Below are 24,030 nucleotides of genomic sequence, written 5' to 3'. Positions count from 1 at the left end.
GGGGAGATGGCTCAGAAGCTGAGAGCTCTGGCTGCTCTTCCATAGATCCTGAGTTCAATTCCCAGCACCCACATGGTGGCTCACAACCATCTATAATGAGATCTGGTGCCCTCTTCTGGCATGCAGGTGTACATGCAGGCAGAACATTGTATACATAATAAATCTTAAAAAAGAAAAAAGAAATGGAACTCAGATCTTCAGTTTGACAGCAAACACCTTTACCTGCTGAGCCATCTCATAGGCACAGGATCCACATCACTTGCAACCAGTGAGGGCTGAGCCTTGGCATATACAGCAATTTTCTTAGAATTATCTTTAATCTCTGGTTGTAGGGACTGGAGTTCTTGTCTATAGATATAGACCCTTGCTTGGATAACCATTTTCACTTTTCTTAATATTAATTTTAGCCAATCAGTTCTACGTTCTTTTTAAACCTTATCAGCTCTAGAGAAACATGTGCAACCACTAACAACATACTCCTAAAGTTTCCAACAAGCTTTAAAAATAGCTGGCTATGTGTCATTTATTTTTTTTTTTTTTAAATTTACAATTACTAAAAGTAGTGTGAGGCTGTTGTGTCGTTTAAGGAGGTGTGTTTTCTTTGTCAATGCAGTGAGCAAAGTGGTCAAATGTCTTCTTGATGTAATAATTCCTGAATGCTTTGAAAATATTGTGTGTGATTCAAGGGCCACAGAAAACAGGCCTCTGAGCAGAAGTTGGTGGGGGGGGCATAGGCTCGACATTTGGGTAAGCAAAGAATGAGTATGAGTGACCGGGATTTTGTCCACAGTCACCAGCACCTTTGATTCAAGATTCGTCTCTGCCAATTAGCTTCTAGGCTTCAAGGGTACAATAATCATAAAGTAATCCAAAGAGAAGGCAATGGTTGTTGATACTTCTGAGTGTGTGTGGCATAAGACGGGAAAATAGTTTAAACCTTTTCCAAAAGACAAGCAGGATTAGGGTTTTGGAAAGTCACAGTTTTATTTTTGTGCCCTGAGCCCCTGGCATGCAAACACACATCGATATCCCATCCTTTGTCTTTTCTAAACTATCTGGATTTTTGCCTCTTTCCCTAAAAGTACAGGAAGCTGTGCTTTCCAAAAGACTCATCTCCTTGGCATTGAAAACCAAATGAAGTCCACAACTCTGACCAGATTTTCTAACTGCTTGAAATAGTTGGCTGTCAGGTAGCTTTTAATGGTTCTCCCTTCTCCAATAATGTTGTATTTCACAGATGGCAGCGATTTTTAAACTTTTCTCTCTTTCTTTCATGAAACGTACATGGATTACCCTTGACCACTGGTTTCCACCAGAACACCTCTACTTGCATTTGGCTTGGTTGCAAATGGCCTTCGGAGCCTGAGGCTAGACCCTCTATGGCCGGCTCCTCCACTTCAAACACTAATGCAGTGCTCATCGTTACATCACGCACAGAATCTTGAAGATGCCGGAAACGTTCTGCACAATGGCCCCAAATCAGGCTTCGTATTGGCTGACAGACGTCAAAACGGTACCCCACGTCCAGGTTATTCACGCCTGTGTCCAGTTCTCGGGGACTTACTTTCGACATGTATTCTTGCGGTAGAATCATGTACCTAGTTTGATAACCATCCGGGTTTACTCATCCCGGTTCCGCCACGAAGGCCTTTAACGGAGATCATGCACAAAGCCTCTTGGTTCCTAGGCGCGCTCATCCTCACGGCTGTCCGGCCGCCGCAAATCCGACAAGCGCAGTACTAGCTGCAAGGAGGCGTGAACCGCTCTGAGCGAAGATCTCGTTTCGCGAGACTTGACTGCAATACTGAGAGACCACGCCCCCTCGGATCTCGCGAGACTCGGAGAAGCGCTCCGGGAAAGTAGTAAGTGGGCGGGCAGAGCGGAGCCAGCAAAGATGGCGGCGCAGGTTGTCGCTCTCCTGAGGGAGGTGGCGCGGCTCGAGGCGCCGCTGGAGGAACTGCGTGCCCTGCAGTCCGTGGTGCAGACTGTGCCACTCCACGAGCTTCGCGAGCAGGCGGCGGAGTTACGCCTTGGCCCTCTGTTCTCCTTGCTCAACCAGAACAATCGGTGAGAGAACCCCGGGGCTTGGGTGGGTAGGCACGGCAGCAGTGGTTTCTCGAGAAAACTCCAGGCTGTCCAACTTGAAAAATTCCACAACTGTGTGTTGGCCAGGTCTCGACGGCTCACCTCTTTAGAAGGGGTCTTCTGCTGGCAGTTTGCGGGATTCACCGCATGCCTTTTAATTTCAGCATCCAGTGTACGAATGCTTGTATACTTGAATTAAATTATACTGTATACAGAGGGGTTGCCAGAACAGATCTGTGAGACAGGAAACATTTAAACTAGAAGCAACCACATTAAGGACATAAATTATAAATTATAACTGCGTAACGTTTGTGCAACTGTTTAAAATTTTTTAGGTCGATCTGTGTATGGGAATATGAAAATGTTGAATGAAAAAAGAAGAAATTGTAAAGCTTAGGATCCCAATATGTGCAAATTAATCCATTATATACCCACTACGTTCGAGGAAATTGCATAATCCAGGATTATCTGTAAAAAATAATTAATGTTGCAACTGGAGTTAAAATGTTAGGGTAGCAACTTTTAATTTAATATGCATCTAGTATTAAATTTAAAACTTCTTGTACTTGGCAATTTGATCATTTAATGGAATTTTTTTTTAAATATGAGCCAGAATTTAAATCACTTTTAATTTGAGAAGATAATGAACTTTTTGATGAACACTGAGTGCTTGCAGAGTGCTTTCTTTCCTCTCTTATCTATCTCTCTTCAATATACGTTCTCATTCTCATCCTCTTGCTCGATATGTTGAGTTGGTTTTAACAACTATTTTAATGGTTATTTTCCTTTTTTCACCCTACCCTGGGTTAATGTCTCAGGTCAGTTGTCTTGGCCTGTCCCTGGTTATCCTTGCCTACAGTGTGAAATCATGACTGTATAGTTTGGTATTTGGGCCTTTCCTGGTATATTTCCAGTCTGATGTTTTTCATTTACTCCACTGAGTGCCTCTAGTCCACCACTAACGTTCCCGGAGCATGACTTGCATTTTCTTCGTTCAAACTGTTCTACTAACTGATCACACCTCTTTTGTGGTCCGTATTCTGTGAGGGCCCAGCTGAAGTGCCATCCCTCCAAAAAGCCTTTTCTCCTTTAGTCCAGCTGCAAATGGCTGTTCCTCAGACATCTTGATTCTGGACACGGGACACGGTTCTTTTGTTATAGTTCTGTGTGTGTCTTTGTGGTTTGTAAGATCTCTGAAGACAATAATGGTATTTGCTCATCTCTGCATCTCTGAAGTGCAGTACATAAAATACATGCTAAATACAAGATGAGGCTTACAGCCTTTAAAGAGGGTACCTGGTCCAATTTTTTGTTGTTATTTTGTTTTGGGTGTTTTGTTTGTTTTGAGAGAGGATCTTGCTATATAGAGCTGGTCTCAAATTTAGTACGTAGCTCAGGCTATCTAGAAGGGCTCATACCACTCCTAGCCAGCTTTTCATATTGAAAGTGAAAAGACTTTGAAAGGTCATACTGCAGATTGGCACAGGAACTGAAGTTGGTAAGTTTGAGAATAAAGTAGATGGAAAAGACAGTTTGCTGTGTTTGGGGGTAGTATTCTAGGGAACAGTTTAATAGAAATTTAGAGCTGGATTTATGCTACATGTCAGTTACAATTTGTGGGGATGATTCTTCTCTGGATAGTATTGTGTTTCCACATTACATGCTGTTATCTTGGCTAGTCCACGTAAGAGATTATGCTGATCAGGTTCTGATTTTGTTGATGTAAATCTAATCTTGACATTTTTTGTGAGGGAAATTAGCCCCTAATATTACTATGCAACATAGAAGTCAAACAAGAATGACTTACTACCTTTAGCTTGTTTGGCAGCTAAGGGTCACATAGGACCTGCAGTTTATATACTGCTTTTTAAAATTCATGCGTGCGCGTGTGCGTGCGCGTGTGCGTGCACACACACACATGAATGTGTATGTATACACGTGTGTGTACAACTTCAGGGAGTCCATTCTCACCTTCCAACTTGTTGAGGCAGGACCCATCAGATTCCTGGCCAGTGTTTCTCAATCTTCCTAATGTTGCGACTTTTTAATACAGTTCCTTATGTTGTAGTGACCACTAATCATAAAATTATTTTTCTTGCTGTTTCATAACTGTAATTTTGCTGCTGTTGTGACTCATAATGTAAATATCTGTTTTCTGATGGTCTTAGGCAACCACTGTGAAAGGGTCACTCCACCTGGCAAAGGAGTCATGACTCACAGGTTGAGAACCACTGCTCCAAGCTAGCTGACTCAGGTGCATCTTGCTGATTCTCCTGTCAGACACATGATACTGTTTGTTTGTTTGTTTGTTTGTTTAGGTTTTTGGGAATGGGGTTTCCCTGTGTAGTCCTAGCTATCGTAGAACTCACTCTGTAGACCAGGCTGGCCTTGAACTCAGAGCACCTGCCTCTGCCTCCTGAGTGCTGGGATTAAAGGTATGCTCCTTGCTTACATAATACTATTATCCAGCTTTTCCCATGGATTCTGCAAGTCATCAGGCTTCGCATAGCAAGTCTGTTCACTGACTCACTGTTGACTGAGTCATCCAGTTTGTGTGGGTTCTGGGGATCCCAACTGAGATTCTAAGCTAGGGATCTGACCTCAGGTCTTCACACTTACATGGCTTCACTCACTGAGGAATCTCCCCAGCCCAAGTGTGTTCCTTTTTTAAGGCTTTTGATTTGTATTCTTGTCAAAATTTGGACAGTTAGGGCAGTTTAATTGTGTACTGGCATCAGACATAGATTAGCACATTTGCTTACATTGCCTATTAAGAGACAAGTAAATTGTTCTTGGAGCAAGATCCGTACCTACAGCTGATAATCAACAATTTCGGATTGGTTTACCTCTCTAGTAGCTTTCATATGCTTTCCCTCTTCTCCATCTTTGCTGCTGCTTCTCTTACTCACTTTCTCATCACCTCCCACATCCGTTAGCTGCCTTCTACTTGAAAATTCTTCCTCTGATGTGCTGCAGAGTGACCTCTTTTCCTTCATGTAGTCATTTGTTCTTTCTGTCTTCTTGGCCTTAGGAATTGGATCTAGGACTTTGTACATATTAAGTATGTGTGTTCTACTGCTGAGTTTACAAACCTAGCTCCCAAGGTAGGCTAAATGTCATTGTGTCAATTCTCTGCTTAAAGACACTTGGTCACTTGGCATTGCTTCTCTGGAAAAGCCTACATTTCAAGAATAGCGTAAGAGATTCTCAGCATCTGGCTTCTGTACATTTTTAGTTCTGTTTCTTACCATTCATCTTGCCCTTTCGCCATCTCTCTACCCCTTTTCAGTTAGGACCCCAATCATGACATGCTCTATGTGGTTCCTTTGAAGTATTAATACAGTATCTTATTTCTATGTATGTTCTTGTATGCTGCTACTTCCTCTGCTTGAAACACCCTTCTAAATCATTCATTCCCATTTTTTTCATTCAAAAAACTTAGTTCAGGGTTACTGCTCCTGGAAGCCTTATCCGTATCTTACAAACTTATTTTTAACCTCTCACAGTTTCTATTCCTGTAATTTGTCTGTGTATGTGTCTGTGTCTTCTCTTAGAATGAGCTTTCTGAAGCTAAACAATAGATCACATGTGTCTCTGTAGCCCCAACACAGGCATTGCAAATAATAGATACATACTAAATGTCTAATGAGTGACTAGAAACTGCTGCTTTAAAGAAAATCTTCTGAAGGAAATTGTCATTGAGCCAAGCTTTAGGTGTTAGGTTGTCTCCAGTGTGACATGGTATGAATACTATCTGTGGTGTCTCCTTTAGGGAACAGACTGATTTGTGTGTATCCATTCTGGAGAGGTTGCTTCAAGCTGCAGAGCCGGTTCACTTGGCCAGGAACCTCAGGTTTGACCTACAGAAAGGACTGACTCACCCTGATGACTCTGTAAAAACCCTCACTCTGTCCCAGGTATGGAACTTTAGTAGTAAATGCCAGAAGCACCTCACTCATTCACTTGTCAGACACTCACTCAAGTCCTCCACATGCCAGGTGTCGGAGAGTGCTGTTAACAAAACAAACCTTTAAGGAGCTCCTATGTAGAAAATGGTTTTTAGGTGTTTAAAAGTTACTTTGCTGTGTTATATTGTATCAAAGATAGTGTACTAAGTGTAAACGTCATTAAGACAGTAGCTCTGATCCTGGCAGCAGGGTATCTTAGCAGCTGTGTGACGTGCTGCTGGGGTCATGCGGGAATGATAGGCATCGGCAGTAGACAGCCACGGCTTTCTCTTTTCTTCTATAAAGTGTGTATTCAGTTTGGGGCAGGCGGGATGGTATTTATTCATTGCCCATATGTCTGCCAGAGACTGTAGCAGGCACTTTGCCTCATCTTCATTTAATCATCTTCTGCCCTAGAATTAAAAATTGTATTCCTATTATGCTAAAAAAAAATTAAGTTCAAAGAAAGTAATTTATCCAAGGTTTATGCAACTGAAAATTGACATACTAGGATTCATACTGTCTTGGCTCACCTGTCTCCACTGTTTACCCACTATTTATTGTTCCTTTCCATTATGGAAGGGGAGGAGGGCTTCCCCTTTCAGTGGACTGGGGGAGGGTCATGAGAGAAGAGGGAGGGCGGGATTGGGGAGGGATGAGGGAAAGAGCTACAGCTGGAATAGAGTGAATAAACTGTAATAAATAAAAAAAAATTAAATTAAAAAAAAGCCTGACTGTACCCTATGTGTGTTTGGCTTTAGTGAATTTGGATCATGAATTTGTAGTAATTTATGTAATAGCTACTTGTAAAAATAATTACAGACTAGAAAACTTTGACTATCCTGTGTCCATATGTTCTACTTGGGAAGAATGTCTCTGCTTTTTTTTCCCCAGATTGGAAGAATTGTTGAAAATTCTGAAGCTGTTACTGAGATTCTGAATAACACTGAACTGTTGAAACAGATTGTTTATTGCATTGGTGGAGAGAATTTATCTGTTGCTAAAGCGGTAAGTTGACTAGAACTCTCAGCCAACTGTGCAGAGATACATTTGTGTCCTACAGACCATAGAGAGGTTTAGTGTGTGGCTTGTAGGCTTAAGTGAGAAATGAATCTTCAGCCTTTGTAGATGGAGCCAGATATACAACAGTGATCCCCTTAGACATGTCTGTATCGTCTGTCACACTTACGTTTGGTTGCTCAGTGTCTTCCAGTTATAAATAACAATACCTTAAAAAATGTGAATAACTGTTAGATTAGAGTATTCATGTACTAATTTTCACATCAGGCTTAGGAAGTAAATATAAACATTCTGTACTTTGACAAGAAATATTTTCTTTCTGTATAAGGCTATTAAATCGCTGTCAAGAATATCACTAACCCAGGCTGGACTGGAAGCTTTATTTGAAAGTAATTTGCTGGATGATTTGAAAAACGTAATGAAAATGAATGACATCGTTAGATACAGGGTATATGAGGTAAGACTAAAAGCACACTTTCCAATGCTTTCAAAACAATGTAGTAGTAAATTTATAAAGAAAGCAAGATGGCACGCTTATACCCAATTATTGAGTACATAATCTGTGTCAGATCCTATATGATATGGTGCTCACAAGATAGGGGTGCATAAGCCAGGTGTGGTGGGATTACACGCCTGTAATCCCAGCACTCAGGGAGGCGGAGGCAGGCAGATTTCTTTGAGTTCAAGGCCAGCCTGGTCTAAAGTGAGTCCAGGATAGTCAAGGCTACACAGAGAAACCCTGTCTTGACCAAAACAAAACAAAACAAAAAGATAAGGGGTGCGTTCATGGCCTAATACCTGAAACAGTCACACACAGATCCAAAGTATTTAGCTTGACAAGATGCCATTGAAACAAGACTGAACAAAATGTACTATTAGGAGTAAGAAATGGCTCTTATTTCTACCAGTTTTTTTCTTGAACACTGCTAGAAACCTCACACACACTGTCATTTACTTCGTTTGTGTGTTTACGCATATAGGGGTGTGTGTGTGTGTGTAGGCCAGAGGTCAGTCTCTGTCATTCCTCAGGTCTACCTTGCTATTGAGACAGGGTCTCATTGGCCTGGAATCCACTGATTAGACTAAGCTGCCTGCTGGTGAGCTCCAGAGATCTGCCTGTCTTTGCCTATTCAGCACTGGATTATACTTGCATGCTGCTGCACCTAGTGGTGTTTTGTTTTGAAGATTTGTTTATTTATTATTTACACAGTACTCTGCCTGCATGTGTGCCTGCACACCAGAAGAAGGCACCAGATTTCATTATAGATGGTTGTGAGCCACCATGTGGTTGCTGGGAATTGAACTCAGGACCTTTAGAAGGGCAGACAGTGCTCTTCACAGCTGAGCCATCTCTCCAGCCCACATAACTAACTGCATTTTTACTGTTGCCCCACATGCATGCTCAAGCTAAACTGCTGATCATCTGTCTGTTCACTCTGTGCTGGGTCCCAGGCCTTGAGCTCTCTCTTTACAGAGGCTCCTCCCCATTGTGTTTCCATCCCATCTGCTTTCTTGAAGTTGTGTATGGCTCCTTGCTGGCATAGCTACCACCACCCTAGGCCAACTCAACACTGTCACTTTCTACTGTATTTGCATCGAAATGAATTTTTCTTCATTTTTACCACCCTTAGTTTCTCTTAAATGTAATCAGTATTATTTCCCTAAATTTCTATCTTAAATGATACATTAAGTCGTGTGCATTTGTCATGTACAGCATGATGTTTGTATCATATGTAAGAATGATCTTTAGGCCAGTAAAACAGCCTGATAAGTAAAGGGACTTGCTGCCAAACCTGATGACCTGAATTTGATCCTCAGAACACTTACAGTAGAAGGAGTAACCAACTCTCACAAGTTGTTTTCTGATCCTACCTCCTTCATACAGGAACCTCCCTCCACAAAATAAATAACTAAATAAAGATGTAAAAAAACAAATATTTCTGATTGTACTACTTCTCTATTTAAAACAGTTCAGTATCCTCTGTCTTTCAGGACATGCTTGTCAAATGAAGATGTGACAGATACTTGGATATGTTTTTGTTGTTTGTTTTGTTTTGTGGTAGTTAGTTACAGGCCTTGCACATTGTAAGGAAGTCCTCTACTACGGGAGGAGGGCTGTAACACTTTGAAGGAATTGTTCTTATGTTTGTTGCTAGTGCAGGCTTTTATGTCCTGATTAGTGCTTTTTTGGTGGAAGGTACATATTCACCTGGATCCGACGGAATACTTTTCCACCAGAGTAATATGTTTTATATTCAATGAAGTTTTCCTAGAAACGAAGCATGACTTGTTAAGAGCTCGTTTATGCTGGGCAAACTCAGGACAGCCAACGCTACACAGAGAAACCCTGTTTCAAAAAAACAAAACAACAATTATATATATATCACGTAGTTCTGCATTTAATTTAAATGGCATGTAACAGATTTGGACCTGTTCTGACCTTTTTTTTCTTTCTGTTCTCTCAGCTAATTATAGAGATCTCTTCTGTGTCTTCAGAGTCTTTAAACTACTGTGCCACAAGTGGATTGGTGGCCCAGCTCCTGAAAGAGCTGACGGGTGAGGATGTGCTAGTCAGGTGTGTACGTGGGGAGAATTCTTTGAGTGAAATGCCTTTGTTGGAGGGACTTAGTGTGGTTTTCTGTGCTGTTGGAGACTGTACGCAGCTTACAATCTCAGTTCTGCTGTTATTTTTTCAGGAAGCATTTTAGGAAATTGCTTGTTTTATCATGACAATATATTGAGTTTGGCAAAACCCTGCAAGACGTTTTAGCTATTTTCAAATGAACACTTCCCCTGTCCCCAGGCAAGTGTGCAGTTTGATTAATATGTTTCTATATATGTAACTTAAATTGTTGTGAATCATTTTGATATCTGCCATTTTTAATAACTTAACATCTTATCAAGTGGTATTATCAAGCAGAAGCACTATGACATGATAGAAGAAATACAGTATTTTTAAAAGAACAAAGACTTGAGCTTCATAGCTCTTAAACCTGTTAACTGTTTGACCTTGGACAGATGACTGTAGCATTTCTGTACCTCAGTTTCTCATTTACCAAAACACAAGGGATTGAACTTAGGTCTTATGGGTGTCAGGCAATCACTGTACCACTGAGCTATGTCCCTACCCTGTTTACTTTTTTATTTTGTGATAGGGTCTCACCCAGCTACCCAAGCTGGCCTTGAGCCGATATGTAATCCAGGTAAGTCTTGAACTTGTAATCCTCCTGCCTCAACGTATTGAGTAGTTTGAAATTACAACCCTGTGCCACCGTGTCTAATGACTGCAGTTTTTTTGTTGCTAAGAATAACAGTCTTATAAAGAAGAAACCAATGTAACGACTGACAAGGGTCCTTGATGACTGTTAGCTGTGTCTCTTAGAGCTCCTGTTGTCCCCTTAATATTGCCCAGCGTTTACTGTATTTAGCTACATTCTCACTGCTGAACACTTAGTCTATGTCTTTGCTGTTAAAATAGAATTATAATTGCCATCTCTGTGTATAGGTATTTCTGGTATTAAATGACTTTCTGGTTGTCTCTTTTGAACTATGACTGGATTTGTTAAATCTGTATGTATAACTGATTTTTACACATTCACTGGTTGTTTTTGTTTGTGTATTTGTTTGTTTGGGCTTTTTTTTAATATTTATTATGTATACAGTGCTCTGCCCACATATGTGCCTATGCACCAGGAGAGGGCGCCAGATCTCACTATAGATGGCTGTGAGCACCATGTGGCTGCTGGGAATTGAACTCAGGACCTTTGGAAGAGCAGCCAGTGTTCTTAACTCTGAGCCATCTCTCCAGCCCTTGTTTTGGCTTTTTTTTTTTTTTTTTTTGGAACAGGATCTTACTATGTAGCACTGGCTGTCCTGGAACTCACTATACTGTAGACCAGTCTGGCTTCAGACTCACAGAGATCTGCCTCTTCCTCTCTCCCACTCAGTACTGGGATTAAAGGCGTGCACCACTTGTTCCTGCATTTTCATATCGTAATCAAATGAGCAAGGACGGAGATAAACGTGAGGAGGTCAGGTGCTAAGCTTAGCCTCAGCTAAACAGACGTTATTTATCGAAGCTAAGTACCAAGTGGTACTAAAGGCTTACTAATGTGTGGTAGTGGCGTTTCTGTGTGAGGCAGTGTTGCTGCTTTTACAGACGTGTGTGGGTAAATGGCAAGATGGCAAGCTTTCTTTAAAATAGTTTAATGGAAAATAAGATTAAAATAAATTTGATAATTCTAAAAATAGAGTTATGACTGCATGGTAACTCGTACTACTTTTTGTATCTATTTGTTACTTTAAAATAATTTTAGACATTTTTAAAAAATCTCTTAGGAAACAACTATGTTATAGAAATAGTATTGGGTCTCCAGTCAGGTCAGGCCTCTCCAACTCCACCTTAATCGGTGATTCCAAGTAAGCTAGGAAAACCGTGTTGTTCTTGTATTTGAAGAGGGAGCCAGGACTATGGGCCTTTCAGATTTGGTAAAAAGAATTAAATAAGATATAACCCATGTGAAAGTAATATTAAAATGCTCTTCATTTTTGTCCTTTTTGACTTTAGAGCCACCTGTATAGAAATGGTGACATCACTAGCATATACCCATCATGGCCGACAATACCTTGCTCAAGAAGGAGTCGTTGACCGGATCTCCAATATACTTGTTGGAGCAGATTCAGACCCTTTCTCTGGCTTCTATCTGCCAGGTGAGAGCAGCTGTTCCGATGGCTGAGTTACAATGGTTCCTGAAGGGTAGGGATTGCTCTCCTCCATGCTTCCTTTACAAGACAGCTGCAGCCACCATCAGCAGTACAGCGAAAGGATCATGGGTCACGACTGAGTGATTTCCTGAATCCAAGTCAGTAAATATAATATACCAGATTACTAACACGAAGGACAGAAAACATACCAGCAGTACCAAAATGCATTTGACAAAAATTCACCATTCTTTTACTTCAACAGTTCAATTAATTAGTTGTAAAAGAGATGCATTTTAACACAGGACAGGCCATGAGTGACAACCCCACAGCTGAGGATGTGCTCAAGTGTGAGAAGTTGAAAGCCTTTCCATTGATCAGGAGCAGGGGCCTCTCCTTCCACTTCTGTTCAGCTTAGTATGGGAAATCCTAGAACACGCTGATAAGAGAAAAAAACAAAAGTCTTCTAAATCTATAAGGAAGACATGAAATTGTTCCTGTTTGTAGGTTTGTAGACAGTGTGGTCTTACATGCAAAATACTTCATAGACTCCACCAAAAAAAAAACTGCCAGAACTAAGAAATGAATTCAGTGAAGTTTACAGAATCATCAGCAGCATACTGTTGATTAGTAGCCTTGTAACTAACAATGAACTTCCCACAGAGAGCTCAGGGAAATGCTCTCATTGTGATAGCATCTGAAAAGAGAGAATAGTTGATGCTTAGGTCATCATCTTACTCCCAGAAAGACACACAGACTAATAGGACAGAACTGAGGGCTCAGATGCATACACATATATCCATATATACAGTCCATGCCCAAAACATACAGTGGAAAGCACATTATTTTTAGTAAATGATGCTGAAAGATAAAGCCGTATGAGGAATGAAAGTAGACCCTCATGTCATAGAATTCAACACAGTGTGATGAGGGGCTGAAATGTAAGATGTGAAACTGAAGCTGCTGAAAGACAGCGTAGTGGGGAAAGCTTCAGACTGTAGTCTGGACCAAGGTGATTATGAATATGCTGCTGCTCAAAGCACAGGCAAGGAAAAAGAAACAAATACACTTGCATCAGACAGAAAGGCACCTGCTCGGGTAAGGGAACGATCACCGGAGTGAAGAAGCGATCTGGGGTTAGAAGCACATTTGTGGACAGCTTCTAGGGAGGGCCCAAGTCCAGAATGTAAGGCGCACAAACCAGTTAGTAGCGGGAGACAACCCAGTTTAAAATCAGCAAGGGACTTGGATTGCGCAGAAGACAGTCCACAGCTGCCCGACAGCAAATGGAAAGACGCCTGCAGTGCCGGGCAAGCACACTTAAACCACCGAGGACACTCACTTCAGACCTGTTAGGATGATCTGTATCAGAACGCCAAAAGGTGAGCTGGGTGTGATGGCGCACGCCTTTAATCCCAGCAGGGGCAGGCAGTCTCCATGAGTTTGAGGCCAGCGTGGTCTACAAAGTAAACCCAGGACAGCCAGGGCTGCGAGAGGTGAGTGTATGGAGCAGAAAAGTATTGTTGATGAGAAAGTAAATTAGTGCAGTCGTGGAAAACTGGAAGGTCTTTAAGCTAGACTATGATCTGGATCCCTTTTGGGTATGTGGCCAAGGGAAACGGAACCAGTGTGCTGCAAGGCTGCCTGTCCTCCCACATTCACTGCAGCATTTTCAGTGAGCAAGATCTGGGATCGACCTAAGCATGTGTCAGTGGGTGCACAGATAATGTAAACTGTGTAGCACAGTGGAAAGCTGCTCAGCCTCAAAAATAGAGATCTGGTCATTTGCACACTGGCTGAACCTGAAGGACACAGTGAGTGAATTGAGTACCGTACAATCCTCTTTACAAGTATAATCTAAAACAAGCTGAACTCGGGAAAATGTTAGTGATCATAGGAAGTGTTAGGGTATGTTGTGTAGATGTTAGAATAGTCAAAGCACCAGAAAGAGGTACAACGTGATAACTGTTAACAGTGTATTGTGTCCTTAAGTTTTCTTAGAATAAATTGTGTTTTCACCCCAAACAGGAAAAAAAAATACATATGTTGATTTGCTTAATTTGTCCATTACACAGTACAGGCATGATATATATCTATATATAATAGCTGTGTACAGTTTTTTACTTGTTAGTCTTAAAAGTTAGTTTAAACAAAAATACTCTGGAAGCCCTTAAATGAGGTGGAATCTGCTGTGCCAGGGACAGTTGCACTTATGGCTGATGTTACGAAAACATGGGCGCTCTTCAGAGCAGTTGATGGTTTTCTTCAAAAGTTCAGTGAGAACCAGACATGGTAGCCCCAAGCACTTGGGAGGGAGAGGCAGGCAGAGAACTCAAGAGAAACCCTGTCTTGAAAAACAAACAGAAGTAAATTAAAATACTGATAATGACATTTATCGTATTCCAGATCCATGCAGCCTTTAAGGTATGATTCACTCTGCCCATTTCATTCCAGGACAGGTTGATTAGTCTTTCTCGAACACTTTTAGCTGGAAGTTTATACTCCTTGAGGTAGTCTGCTGTGTTTCATTAATGAACATAGCTGCTTAACAGTTTCTGGCACTGAGCTCTTCAAGCTTGCCTGTCTACCATTGGTATCCATCCGTGTATGTTTCTCTTTCTCCCTCTTCATCTCCCCCTCTCTTCTCCCTTTCTTTTCCTCCCTTCTTACTTCCCTCTCAGTCCCTCTTCTTCTCTCTCTCCCCTTCATTCCATTCTCTCTGTCCCTGGCTATAAATCAGTGTATAATGTGGCTGGCTTGAAACTCACAGATGTTCCTCCACCACTCCTCCCAAGCTCTATTGACACCTTGGGGTCTTTGCTGTCAGAATCCCACATCCTAGGAGTCTTTCGGTCTCCTTACTGGCTCTCCTGTCGGCAGCACAGTGCTTGTCTCTTCCTCCTGGCCTACGGTTTATTAATGTTCCTGGGAAAACATGGGCCCCCATTTGTACTGCCTTATCCCTCTGCTAACGTCTGTATTTTTAAATATCTTTAGGATTTGTGAAGTTTTTTGGAAACCTGGCAGTCATGGATAGTCCTCAGCAGATCTGTGAGCGCTACCCTGTTTTTCTGGAAAAAGTGTTTGAAATGGCAGACAGTCAGGATCCCACCATGATTGGTGTAGCTGTAGACACAGTTGGAATCCTGGGATCCAATGTTGAAGGAAAACAGGTTTTACAGAAGACAGGTTGGTATGACTTGTCTTGACTTTTGCAAAGTGTGTTTTCATTTTGGGCCAGGATTCTGTGTTCGGGTCCATCAGGTGGGTTAACTGTTATAGAAGCTAATTCTATGGGCAGCAGTCTTTATCCCTGACATGACTCATCTCTCTGAGTCTCCTGGTTCCTCCTGAAACGCTATGGCTTTTACTCCTTGTCATAGCCAACAAGAACCGCAGTGTTTGCTGCTAACATCTTCCTAGGCTGCTTTTTATGGCATAGCCCATGTTGTGTCCTCGTTCCACACTGGTAGAAACTGTAGGAATTTCATTCACATCACTTCTAGGCCTCACTTGCCTCATTGAGCACAACAGCAGCTTCTTCAGGGTTTTGAATGTTTCCTAAGCACGAGTAGAGTCAGAAAAGAAAATTTCAGGTCAAGAGTTTATGTTAAGAAAGATACATTTATGCTATGTCCTTGAGTGTATGCTTGCACTATAAATCTCACTCCAGAAGCCACAGTGCTGTTTTGAAGCACTTGTGAAGTGTAAGTTGAGAATTGGTACACTGCACACTACGGTGACTGCAAGGTCTCATATATTTGCTAAGTTCTTTCACCTGTGGAATACTCTTCTCAGCCCCAATACAGCAGCCCTTGTCCTCCTCAGGTAAGGCAGCAGAAACTCAGGAGTTAGGAGGCTCTTCCGGGCCTTTGAATCCATCCTCTACACCCTTGTTTTACCCTGCTGTATTGGATGTACCTGTGTTGCAAGTCTGTTGTGCGCTTTCTTTTGCGGTTTAGGTTGATAATCATAATGCGTGAAAGTATAAATTGCCTTTTCAGTTCACGCCCATTAGGATGGCCCCCTTTTTTTGTTGTTGTTTTAATGTCAGAAGTGTTCAGATGTTGAAGAACTGTGTTTTCTGACCAGAATATGGTATGAAATGGTATAATTGCTATGGAAGACAGTATGGAAATTGCACAGAAAACCTAAACATAGAATTAACATAAGAGCCAGGAATTCCACTTGTAGGTATAAACAAAACAATATGGAAAGCATGGGCTTAAGCAGGTGTCTGGGCACTCCTATTCATAGCAGTGTTAGTCTACTCAAAATGATTGGAAACAACCCAGTGTCCATCGAAGAATAAGTGAATATGGAATCTTACTTATCAAAAGTGTGAAATTGTGACACAAGCTGTAGCACAGAGGAAGTTTGAAGGCCTTTTGGGAAAAGAAGAAAGCAAGGCATGGAAGATGGATACTGCATGATTTTACAGCCAAGATTATCTTAAGCACATATGGAGGTCAAATTCATAGAGACAAAAAGTAGAGAGTGGATACCAGGCCTGAGAGGTGGTGGATTTGTTACTGGGTGCAGTTTCAGTTTGGGTTGCTGGAAAATCTCTGGAGATGGGGAGTGGTGATGGTTGCACAGCAGTGTATTTACAGTATTAACTGTTTAAGATTCAAATGGTAGGCTTTGTGTTAATGTCACCACTGTCCTTCACAGGATCTCGCTTTGAGCACCTCCTTATGAGAATAGGATATCAAGCAAAGAATGCCTCCACAGAGCTGAAAGTTAGATGCTTGGATGCAGTTTCCTCTCTTCTGTATTTATCAGTAAGTAGAAAAATTAATGAAGGGCAGTGGGTTATGTTTATGAGGATCAGTCAGAATTGCGCTAGTCAGTTTAGTATAATGTTCTCATGGGTACTTCTCACTCTGGTTAAGGTGGTAACCTGGTAGCACACACCTTTAATCCCAGCCCTCAGGGAGGCAGAGGCAGAAGGATCTGAGTTCCAGGCCAGCCAGGGCTACATAGAGAAATCCTGTCTCAAAAAAACAACAGAGCTGGGCAGTGGTGGCAAACACCTTTAATCCCAGCATTCAGGAGGCAGAGGCAGGCAGATCCCTGAGTTTGAGGCCAGCCTGGTCTACAAAGCAAGTTCCAGGACAGCCAAGGCTAACACAGAGAAATCCTGTATTGGGGAGGTGGGGAGGATAAGCCTTCACTATGTGACTAGCAGCATGAAAAAATTTTAGGGATATTTTTTATTTATTCTTCAAGAGTTTCATATGTGTATACACATTTATGACTGTATCCACTCCATGTTCCTCAATGCCCTCCTCCCAACTTCATAACTGTCTTTCTTCCTCCCTCCCTCCCTTCCTTCCTATTAAGTCCAGTTAGTGCTGCTGGTATGCACGTGGGTATGAGGTCATAGTCACGCTTGCCAAGACTGATCCTCCCCTGGCTGCTGTCAACTGCCTATAGCTCTTCCTTAGCCATATTGTAATTTTGGCTAGCTTAAACTCGTGCGGGTAAGACAGCTTCTAGAGTTAATGAGTGTAGCTGACATGCTACTACACGGCATTTCTCCCCATCTTCCAGCTCTTACATTCTTTCTGTCCCCTCTCCTGCAATGTTCCCTGATCCCTGGAGAGCAGGGATTGACACACTTGTCTTACTTGAGGCTGAGCATTTAAGTCACTAATTCCCAGTAACCATTGCCCACTGCAAAAAAGAAGCATCTCTAACCAAGACTAAAAGCTGCACAAATCAGAGAGTATAAACATGACCAGCTCGCAAAACTACAATTGTAGGTTCCCCTCTAAGACCTGTGACTTCCTCAGCAATGGGCCTTTTAATTTTAATTGTTTTATTTTATGTGGATGGGCGTTTACTTGGATATAGTCCTGTGCACCACTTGTGTGCAATGCCCATAAAGGCCAGAAGAGGGCACTGGATCCTCTGGAACTGGAATTACAGGTAGTTGTGAGCCTCCATGTGGGTGCTGGAAATCAAACTAGGTCCTTAGGAGCATTCAGTGCTCTTAACCTCATCTTTCCAGACCCCAGCTATGGTCTTTTGGCAAGGTTTACAGAAGCATGAATTGTCCTGTGGAGCAGCCTCAGATCCAGTCCAGGGCGGTTGATTCTCCCCATAGCAGTCATTGCGCTCTGCAACAGTCAGCACATCTCTCATTGCAAGTCAGAATTTCAGCATTCAGTCCAGGACTGGGGAGGAACACTGATGTCCTTTCTCCCTGGAACACTTCGTACCACTTTATGGTACTATGGAAGCTAGCCAGCTGAGACGAAGTTTCCTAGTCATTGATTTCTCTGTCTTGCAATCAAAGTATGGGTGTCTCAAGATTAGTGTTGCCATTTAGTTATAGTGGGCAACCAAGAGCAGTGGACATAGCCTGTTTTATTGGGGGGAGTCCTCTCTGGATCTCCCAATTAACTTCTGGGGGTTACCGAGATTTTTATTTAATAACCATTTCCTCTGGGACAGCATTGTCAACTATGTAGGGTTCAAATTCCCTTAGAGGCGGGGACTTTTTTAGTTGGTTAGCGTGCCCATAACCACTCCCCACCTCCTAAGGTTTATTTATTATTGTGTATGAGAGAAGGGGGGGATACGGGAGAAGTGTAAATGTGGGCACACATTCCATAGAACAGATGTGGAGGTCAGAGGACAACTTTGTGGAATCCATCCTCTTCTACTTTATCTAAGACCCAGGGAGTTAACTCAGGCATCAGGCTTACATAGCAAGGGCTTTTACCCACTGAGCCAGCTCAACAGTTCAGTTGCTGATATTTTAAACATGAAGTAGAATCACAGAGTAATAGGACTAGAAAGATCTTAGGGTTTCTTTTCATTTGGTTTTTTGAGACAGGGTTTCTCTGTGTAGCCCTGGCTGTGCTAGAACTCATTCTGTAAACCAGGCTGACCTCAAACTTATAGAGGTCCGCCTGCCTCTGCCTCTCTGAATGCTGTGATTAAAGGCATGTCCCACCGCTGCCACCACCCCAAGCCCCTAGAGTTTATTTCATCCCCTCCCACAAAACGGAAATTTTCTGGACTGGATGAGTTTTCAAGGGTGGCTCACAGAATGCCATTCATTTAACTTACAGCTGCCTGCTTTTTTGCAGGTGTAGTTACCTTGTCATGAGCGTTTCCCTTTCTGTCTTGTAGCCTGAGCAGCAGACTGATGACTTCCTGAGGATGACGGAGTCCTGGTTTTCTTCCTTATCTCGAGACTCTCTGGAGTTCTTTCGTGGCATCAGTAACCAGCCCTTCCCAGAACTGCACTGCGCTGCCTTGAAAGTGTTCACAGTATGTATTCTCTTCTCTAAAGATCCTTCTGTGCCTGTCGGCTCAACACAGCACTGAGAAAGAGCTAGCCACTGTGTGTACACACAGCACTTTCTGCCCCTGCTACTTCAAGGGCCCTTGAGGGAGACATATTTGCCAACATATTGTCTGTAAAAGGTCTTCTGTACTGTCTGAGGTTTGAACAAACTGCTATTGGGTCACAGATTAATCCCAGCTCGGCCTCTGGCTTGTCTCTTCCCCAAGCCTTATTTCCTGTGTTCCCTTCCAGCCGCTAGTGCCAGGTGATGCCAGTCTGCCAGTCTCCTATCTCTGACCTTTGCTGTGCTTTCTGACCTCAACACTCTTTGTCAGGTTTGCTTATGAATGTGTTATTTATTTAAGAGGTAGCCTCAAAACACTTTGCCTAAGTCTGTACAGTGGAGTTAAATGATATTGATTCTCATATGTGATATTTTCATTCAACAAACACCAAGTTTTCCCCCTATCCTGTTAGATGGTGGGCCTTTTCTGAGACTTCCCGGGGAGCCAGACCATAAGTATAGTTATAATGTTGGTTATAAAACTGTAGCTAAGGTAAGCAGTACACTGCATGCCTTGTGTTGAAAACGTGTATTGACTCCTTCCCCTGTTAAGCCAGTGTCTGTTTACCTTCTTAGCCCTAGCATGCTGAGTGTGCCAGTGGCCCCTGGCTAAGTGTGATCACATTAATAGTCTTAATCACAGGATCGAGGCAGCACATAGACCACGCTGAGAGAAGTGAGAGAGGAAGATTTCCTGAAGCAAGTCTTGAAGAGCATGGGTATTATTACTGTTGTCTTACAGACTGCCAATTTCCGGCTAAAACAATAAAGCTTTCAAAGTGCCTTCGGGTGCTTTACCTTGGAAATAGTCATCTGCATTGATGTCACAGGGTGTTAGTTCTGTCTGCTCCCTGATATCTGAGTTAGTTGCTGGGGTAGGTGCTGCTGGCCTGAAGAATGCATTTTGGGAGAAAGAAGCTAGGCTACAAGCCTATTAACTGTAATAATGAGATTTTGTGAAACATGTAAGCTGCTGACTCATCATTTTAAAAGTTGAGAAAGACTGAAAAATCGGAAGTTTTAAATAACAAAGTTGGGTGTTTGCATTTTGTGTTTATTTTGGTATTTATTCATTTGGAGTATAGTATTTCCAGAGGAAAGTGCTTGCTGTATGCTCATCACCTCTGCCTAATCCCATTCGCTTCCTTTGTCCCCAAGTCTAATCACTGTCCTGGAGTCCGAATGTAGAGGATGCAGGGCCTACAGGCCAGGGCTGGTGGGTCTACAACGTGCAGTGCAGAGCATGTTTTTAAACATTGGTTTAAAAGAAGCCATTAGAAAGCTGACATGCCATTGGTTAGTCACAACGCATCATTTTCCCCGCAAGTGAAGATTCATATAACTGTTAGGAATGATACTGCATTGAACATTCTCCAAAAGGATTATCTTGTGTACAAGATTAAGAGTGTCTCTGCCTGGGGTGGTGGCATACTTATTTAATCCCAGCACTTGGGAGGCAGGAGCAAGCAGGTCTCAGAGTTTGATGCCAACCTAGTGTACAGAGTGAATTTCAGTACACCAGGGCTACACAGAGAAACTGAGTCTCAAAAAATGGGGGAAAAATAGTATCCCTGAAGGAATGTTGTCTTTTCTTTTTTCGCTCTTTATTTTTGCTCTATTTTAAATTGGATTTTCAGTCTGTGCATTGCTACCCTGTTGGCAATCTCTGTCTCCAAAAACATTTACATTGCGATTCATAACAGTAGCAAAATTACAGTTATGAAGTAACAACGAAAATAATTTTATGGTTGGGGTCACCACAGCATGAAGAACTGTACTAAAGGTCTGAAGCATTAGGAAGGTTGAAAACCACTGTTCTACATCTTCATGTGCTAGATTTGTTCGTGCTGTTAGGTGTTCCTTAAAAATAAGTCTTAAGTCTTTTCAATGAGTTATAATTTACTTAGCCAAGCCCATTATTAGACATCTAAAGCTTTCATGTTGTGAACATCCTTGTATACAAAGCTGGTTGGTTGGTTGGTTGGTTGGTTGGTTGGTTGGTTGGTTGGTTGGTTGGTTGGTTTTTCAAGACAGGGTTTCTCTAGTGTAGCCTTGGCTGCCCTGGGCTCCCTTTGTAGACCAGGCTGGCAATCTACCTGCCTCTGCCTCCCTGAGTGCTGGGATTACAGATGAGCCACTTCACCCGGCTCATCTATAGAGTTTTAAAAATATGTTTCTGAGGAGTTTGTTTCCTTGAACAAAGGGAGATGCTTTTATGGTTAGTGCTCCACGTGTGTCTCTGAGTATTGTGTTATTCACTCATGAACTCACCTTCTTATGGCCCAGGTGAATTGTATTCTCTTTCTACCTTCAATTTCAGGCTATTGCAAACCAGTGTTGGGCTCAGAAACTTATGTTTAACAGTCCAGGTTTTGTGGAATTTTTGATGGACCGGTCTGTGGAACATGACAAAGCTTCAAAGGATGCCAAATATGAACTAGTAAAAGCACTTGCCAATTCCAAAACAGTTGCAGAAATCTTTGGGAACTCAAATTATTTGAGGCTCAGAACTTACCTAAGTGAAGGTCCCTACTATGTGAAACCTGTTGCCACAACAGCAATAGAAGGAGCTGATTGATTTCTCTCCGTGTGAGACAGAGGACCATGACTTAACCAGATGATTCCATCTGGGTTTCAGAAAGCAGGGACTTCCCTGCTTTCCCAGAGCTATCATGGAGTGTCTTAATACAGCCTTCGTATCAGCAGTGTTCCAGCTTCCATGCCATGTGGACCAGGCAACTAGACTGCAGGGAAAGCTGCAGCATGGTTATGAGAGCTCAGTGCTCTTCCAAGTCTTCTGGTTGCCACAGTCTTTGCTGCAAGGTCAAAGGTTTGTTTTCTCAGAAAGTTTCCATGCGATCAACTCGTGACCTCATTTAAAAATAAAATGAAGCCAAAATGATTCTAAATTCTCTTCACTTTTTATTTTTCCTTATCTGATTCCACCTCAATATCTTGGGTAGTCTCTGAAAAATAAGTCATTTGGAATCATTGAATTATAATATTTGTATACAAGGAATAAATAGTTTTAAAAGGATTTCTTGTTTACTTTTCCTTTGAAAATAAAATAAATCTCTGAAAATTGTTTTGCTCTGGTACTTTTGCTGTTTATCAGTTTTGTGATGTTGTGGTTACAAGAAAGGGAATGTGATAATGCCTTAGCCAGAAAGTTTTTCTTAACTATCATTTTATTTATTGATGAGTCATCAATAAATTGAGGGCTCGGAAGATAACTTTTCAGATCCATAAAGTCTTTTCTTGAAGGGATCAGAGAGACACTGTGACTCCGCATGTCCAGAATCAGAATAGGGAGGCATCATGTACAAACTAAGATGCCATCTCATTGATTTACAAATTATTATTCTTCGCCTGTTTCCCAGCGGTACTCTCTAAACAGCAAAGCTTTCTACACATGAAATCTGTTGTCCAGAAGTTTCTGCATGAGCTTGCCAGTGATGCTTTAGAACCAGGAAGTGTCTTTTAGACTGCGGTGAGATTGACAAATCATCCCTTCCTGTATCATGATTTTCAAGTGACTGGAATCCTGGTCCAGTTGCATTGTTTCTCTTTTTCCATACTGAGATTTTTCTACTGCCAATATCACAAACCACACTATAGCCAGATACTTCCTGCCATGAAGTATTCAATGTGGCTTTTGCTCTAATGACATTTATGGTGTTTTTCTTCCTGTTAACTTTTGATTGCAGTAAATAAATATGTATGTATATACATGTATTTCATGTGGTGAAATAAAATATTGTAAATGTACTTTTCTGTGGTCTTATGTATGTAGATGTTGTATAGTGTTTACTGCTGTCTGTTTCCAAAATTCTTACTTTTCGAAACTAAAAATCATGCTCATTAGATAGTAATTCCCCCTACCCTGCCAACCACCATCCTGTCATGATGTTGACTTAATTATTTAACTTCAAGATTCAGAAAGATGACGAAATCCTCTAGGATTTATCTCGAAAAATAAACAATCTTAACTTGGTCAGACTAGTGGAAAATGTATGCTTGGGAGAGAGAAAAATAAAATACATGAAAGATTGAAGACAATTTATGGGACTTACAGGACAGCATTATGAGAGCAAGTCTTGAAATTATAGGAGGTCCCATAGTGAAATAGACCAATTCCTTTAAAGAAACTATCTTAGGAAACTTTACAAACTTCAGGGAAGATATAAATGTCCAGATGCTGGGGTTATGGTGATGCACACCTGTTACCCCCAACTCTTAGAAGACTGAGGCAGGAGGATCACAGTTTCAAGACCAACCTGGGCCACGTAGCAAAATCTTCCCCCTTCCTGCCCATCCAGAACTAAATGTCCACACTGCTCTCCAGCTATCTAGATGCTGTACTTAATCTCCATTTAGTATGTTAGAAGTAAAATCTGGTGGTTCATTTTCAAAGGTGAACAGCCGCAAGTGAACAGGAACTACTAGACCTCTGCTGGTTTCTGCTAGTTGGGCTATTCCTGAAAGTTTGCTAAGCTAGACACAGCAGGTAGAAGCTTGAAATAGAAACTTGCGCCCGACCTTGCCCACAGCGTCATGTTCCTAATAAGCTTTAAAAAAAAAAACAAGTGAACCCACATGCGGGTTTTGTTGAGAAAGACAATCTTGAGCTGTAGACGGAAAGTAAAATCCAGATGGCATGTAAGACTGCGCCCTCTTGATTATTCAAAAAGGAAGGGTCATGTGTCATCCTAGATTGACACCCAACTTTGCAAGGACATAAACTCTGTCACTTTGGCTTCTCTGAGTCACCAATACTCTTCGTGTTTTGTTTTTTGAGACACAGTTTTTCTGTGAAGCCTTGGCTGTCCTAAGCTCCCTCTGTAGACCAGGCTGATCTTAAACTAAAATCTGCTTGCCTCTGCCTCCCTGAGTGCCAGGATTACAGGCCC

General features: G+C 41.9%; 1 protein-coding gene across 1 annotated transcript; it reads left to right on the top strand.

The window, feature by feature from the left end:
• Positions 1–1,851: 1,851 nt before the first annotated feature.
• Positions 1,852–22,888, top strand: Psmd5 (proteasome 26S subunit, non-ATPase 5). Its single transcript, XM_021660942.2, has 10 exons — positions 1,852–2,067; positions 5,858–6,002; positions 6,927–7,040; positions 7,381–7,509; positions 9,518–9,627; positions 11,620–11,762; positions 14,751–14,942; positions 16,428–16,537; positions 18,900–19,040; positions 21,441–22,888. Exons 1-10 carry the CDS (start codon positions 1,895–1,897, stop codon positions 21,696–21,698), a joined length of 1,515 nt encoding a protein of 504 aa, XP_021516617.1. The 5' UTR covers positions 1,852–1,894; the 3' UTR covers positions 21,699–22,888.
• Positions 22,889–24,030: the final 1,142 nt, after the last annotated feature.

Source organism: Meriones unguiculatus, chromosome 8 (assembly GCF_030254825.1).
Source record: "Meriones unguiculatus strain TT.TT164.6M chromosome 8, Bangor_MerUng_6.1, whole genome shotgun sequence".
NCBI lineage: Eukaryota > Metazoa > Chordata > Mammalia > Rodentia > Muridae > Meriones > Meriones unguiculatus.
This window is presented reverse-complemented; position numbering and strand designations above follow the sequence as displayed.

Coding starts and splice junctions, on each gene's coding strand:
- Psmd5 (XM_021660942.2), top strand. CDS start 1,895: ATGGCGGCGCAGGTTGTCGCTCTCCTGAGGGAGGTGGCGCGGCTCGAG. Junction 7,041..7,380: donor ATTTATCTGTTGCTAAAGCG/GTAAGTTGACTA, acceptor TTTCTGTATAAG/GCTATTAAATCGCTGTCAAG. Junction 16,538..18,899: donor CCTCTCTTCTGTATTTATCA/GTAAGTAGAAAA, acceptor TCTGTCTTGTAG/CCTGAGCAGCAGACTGATGA.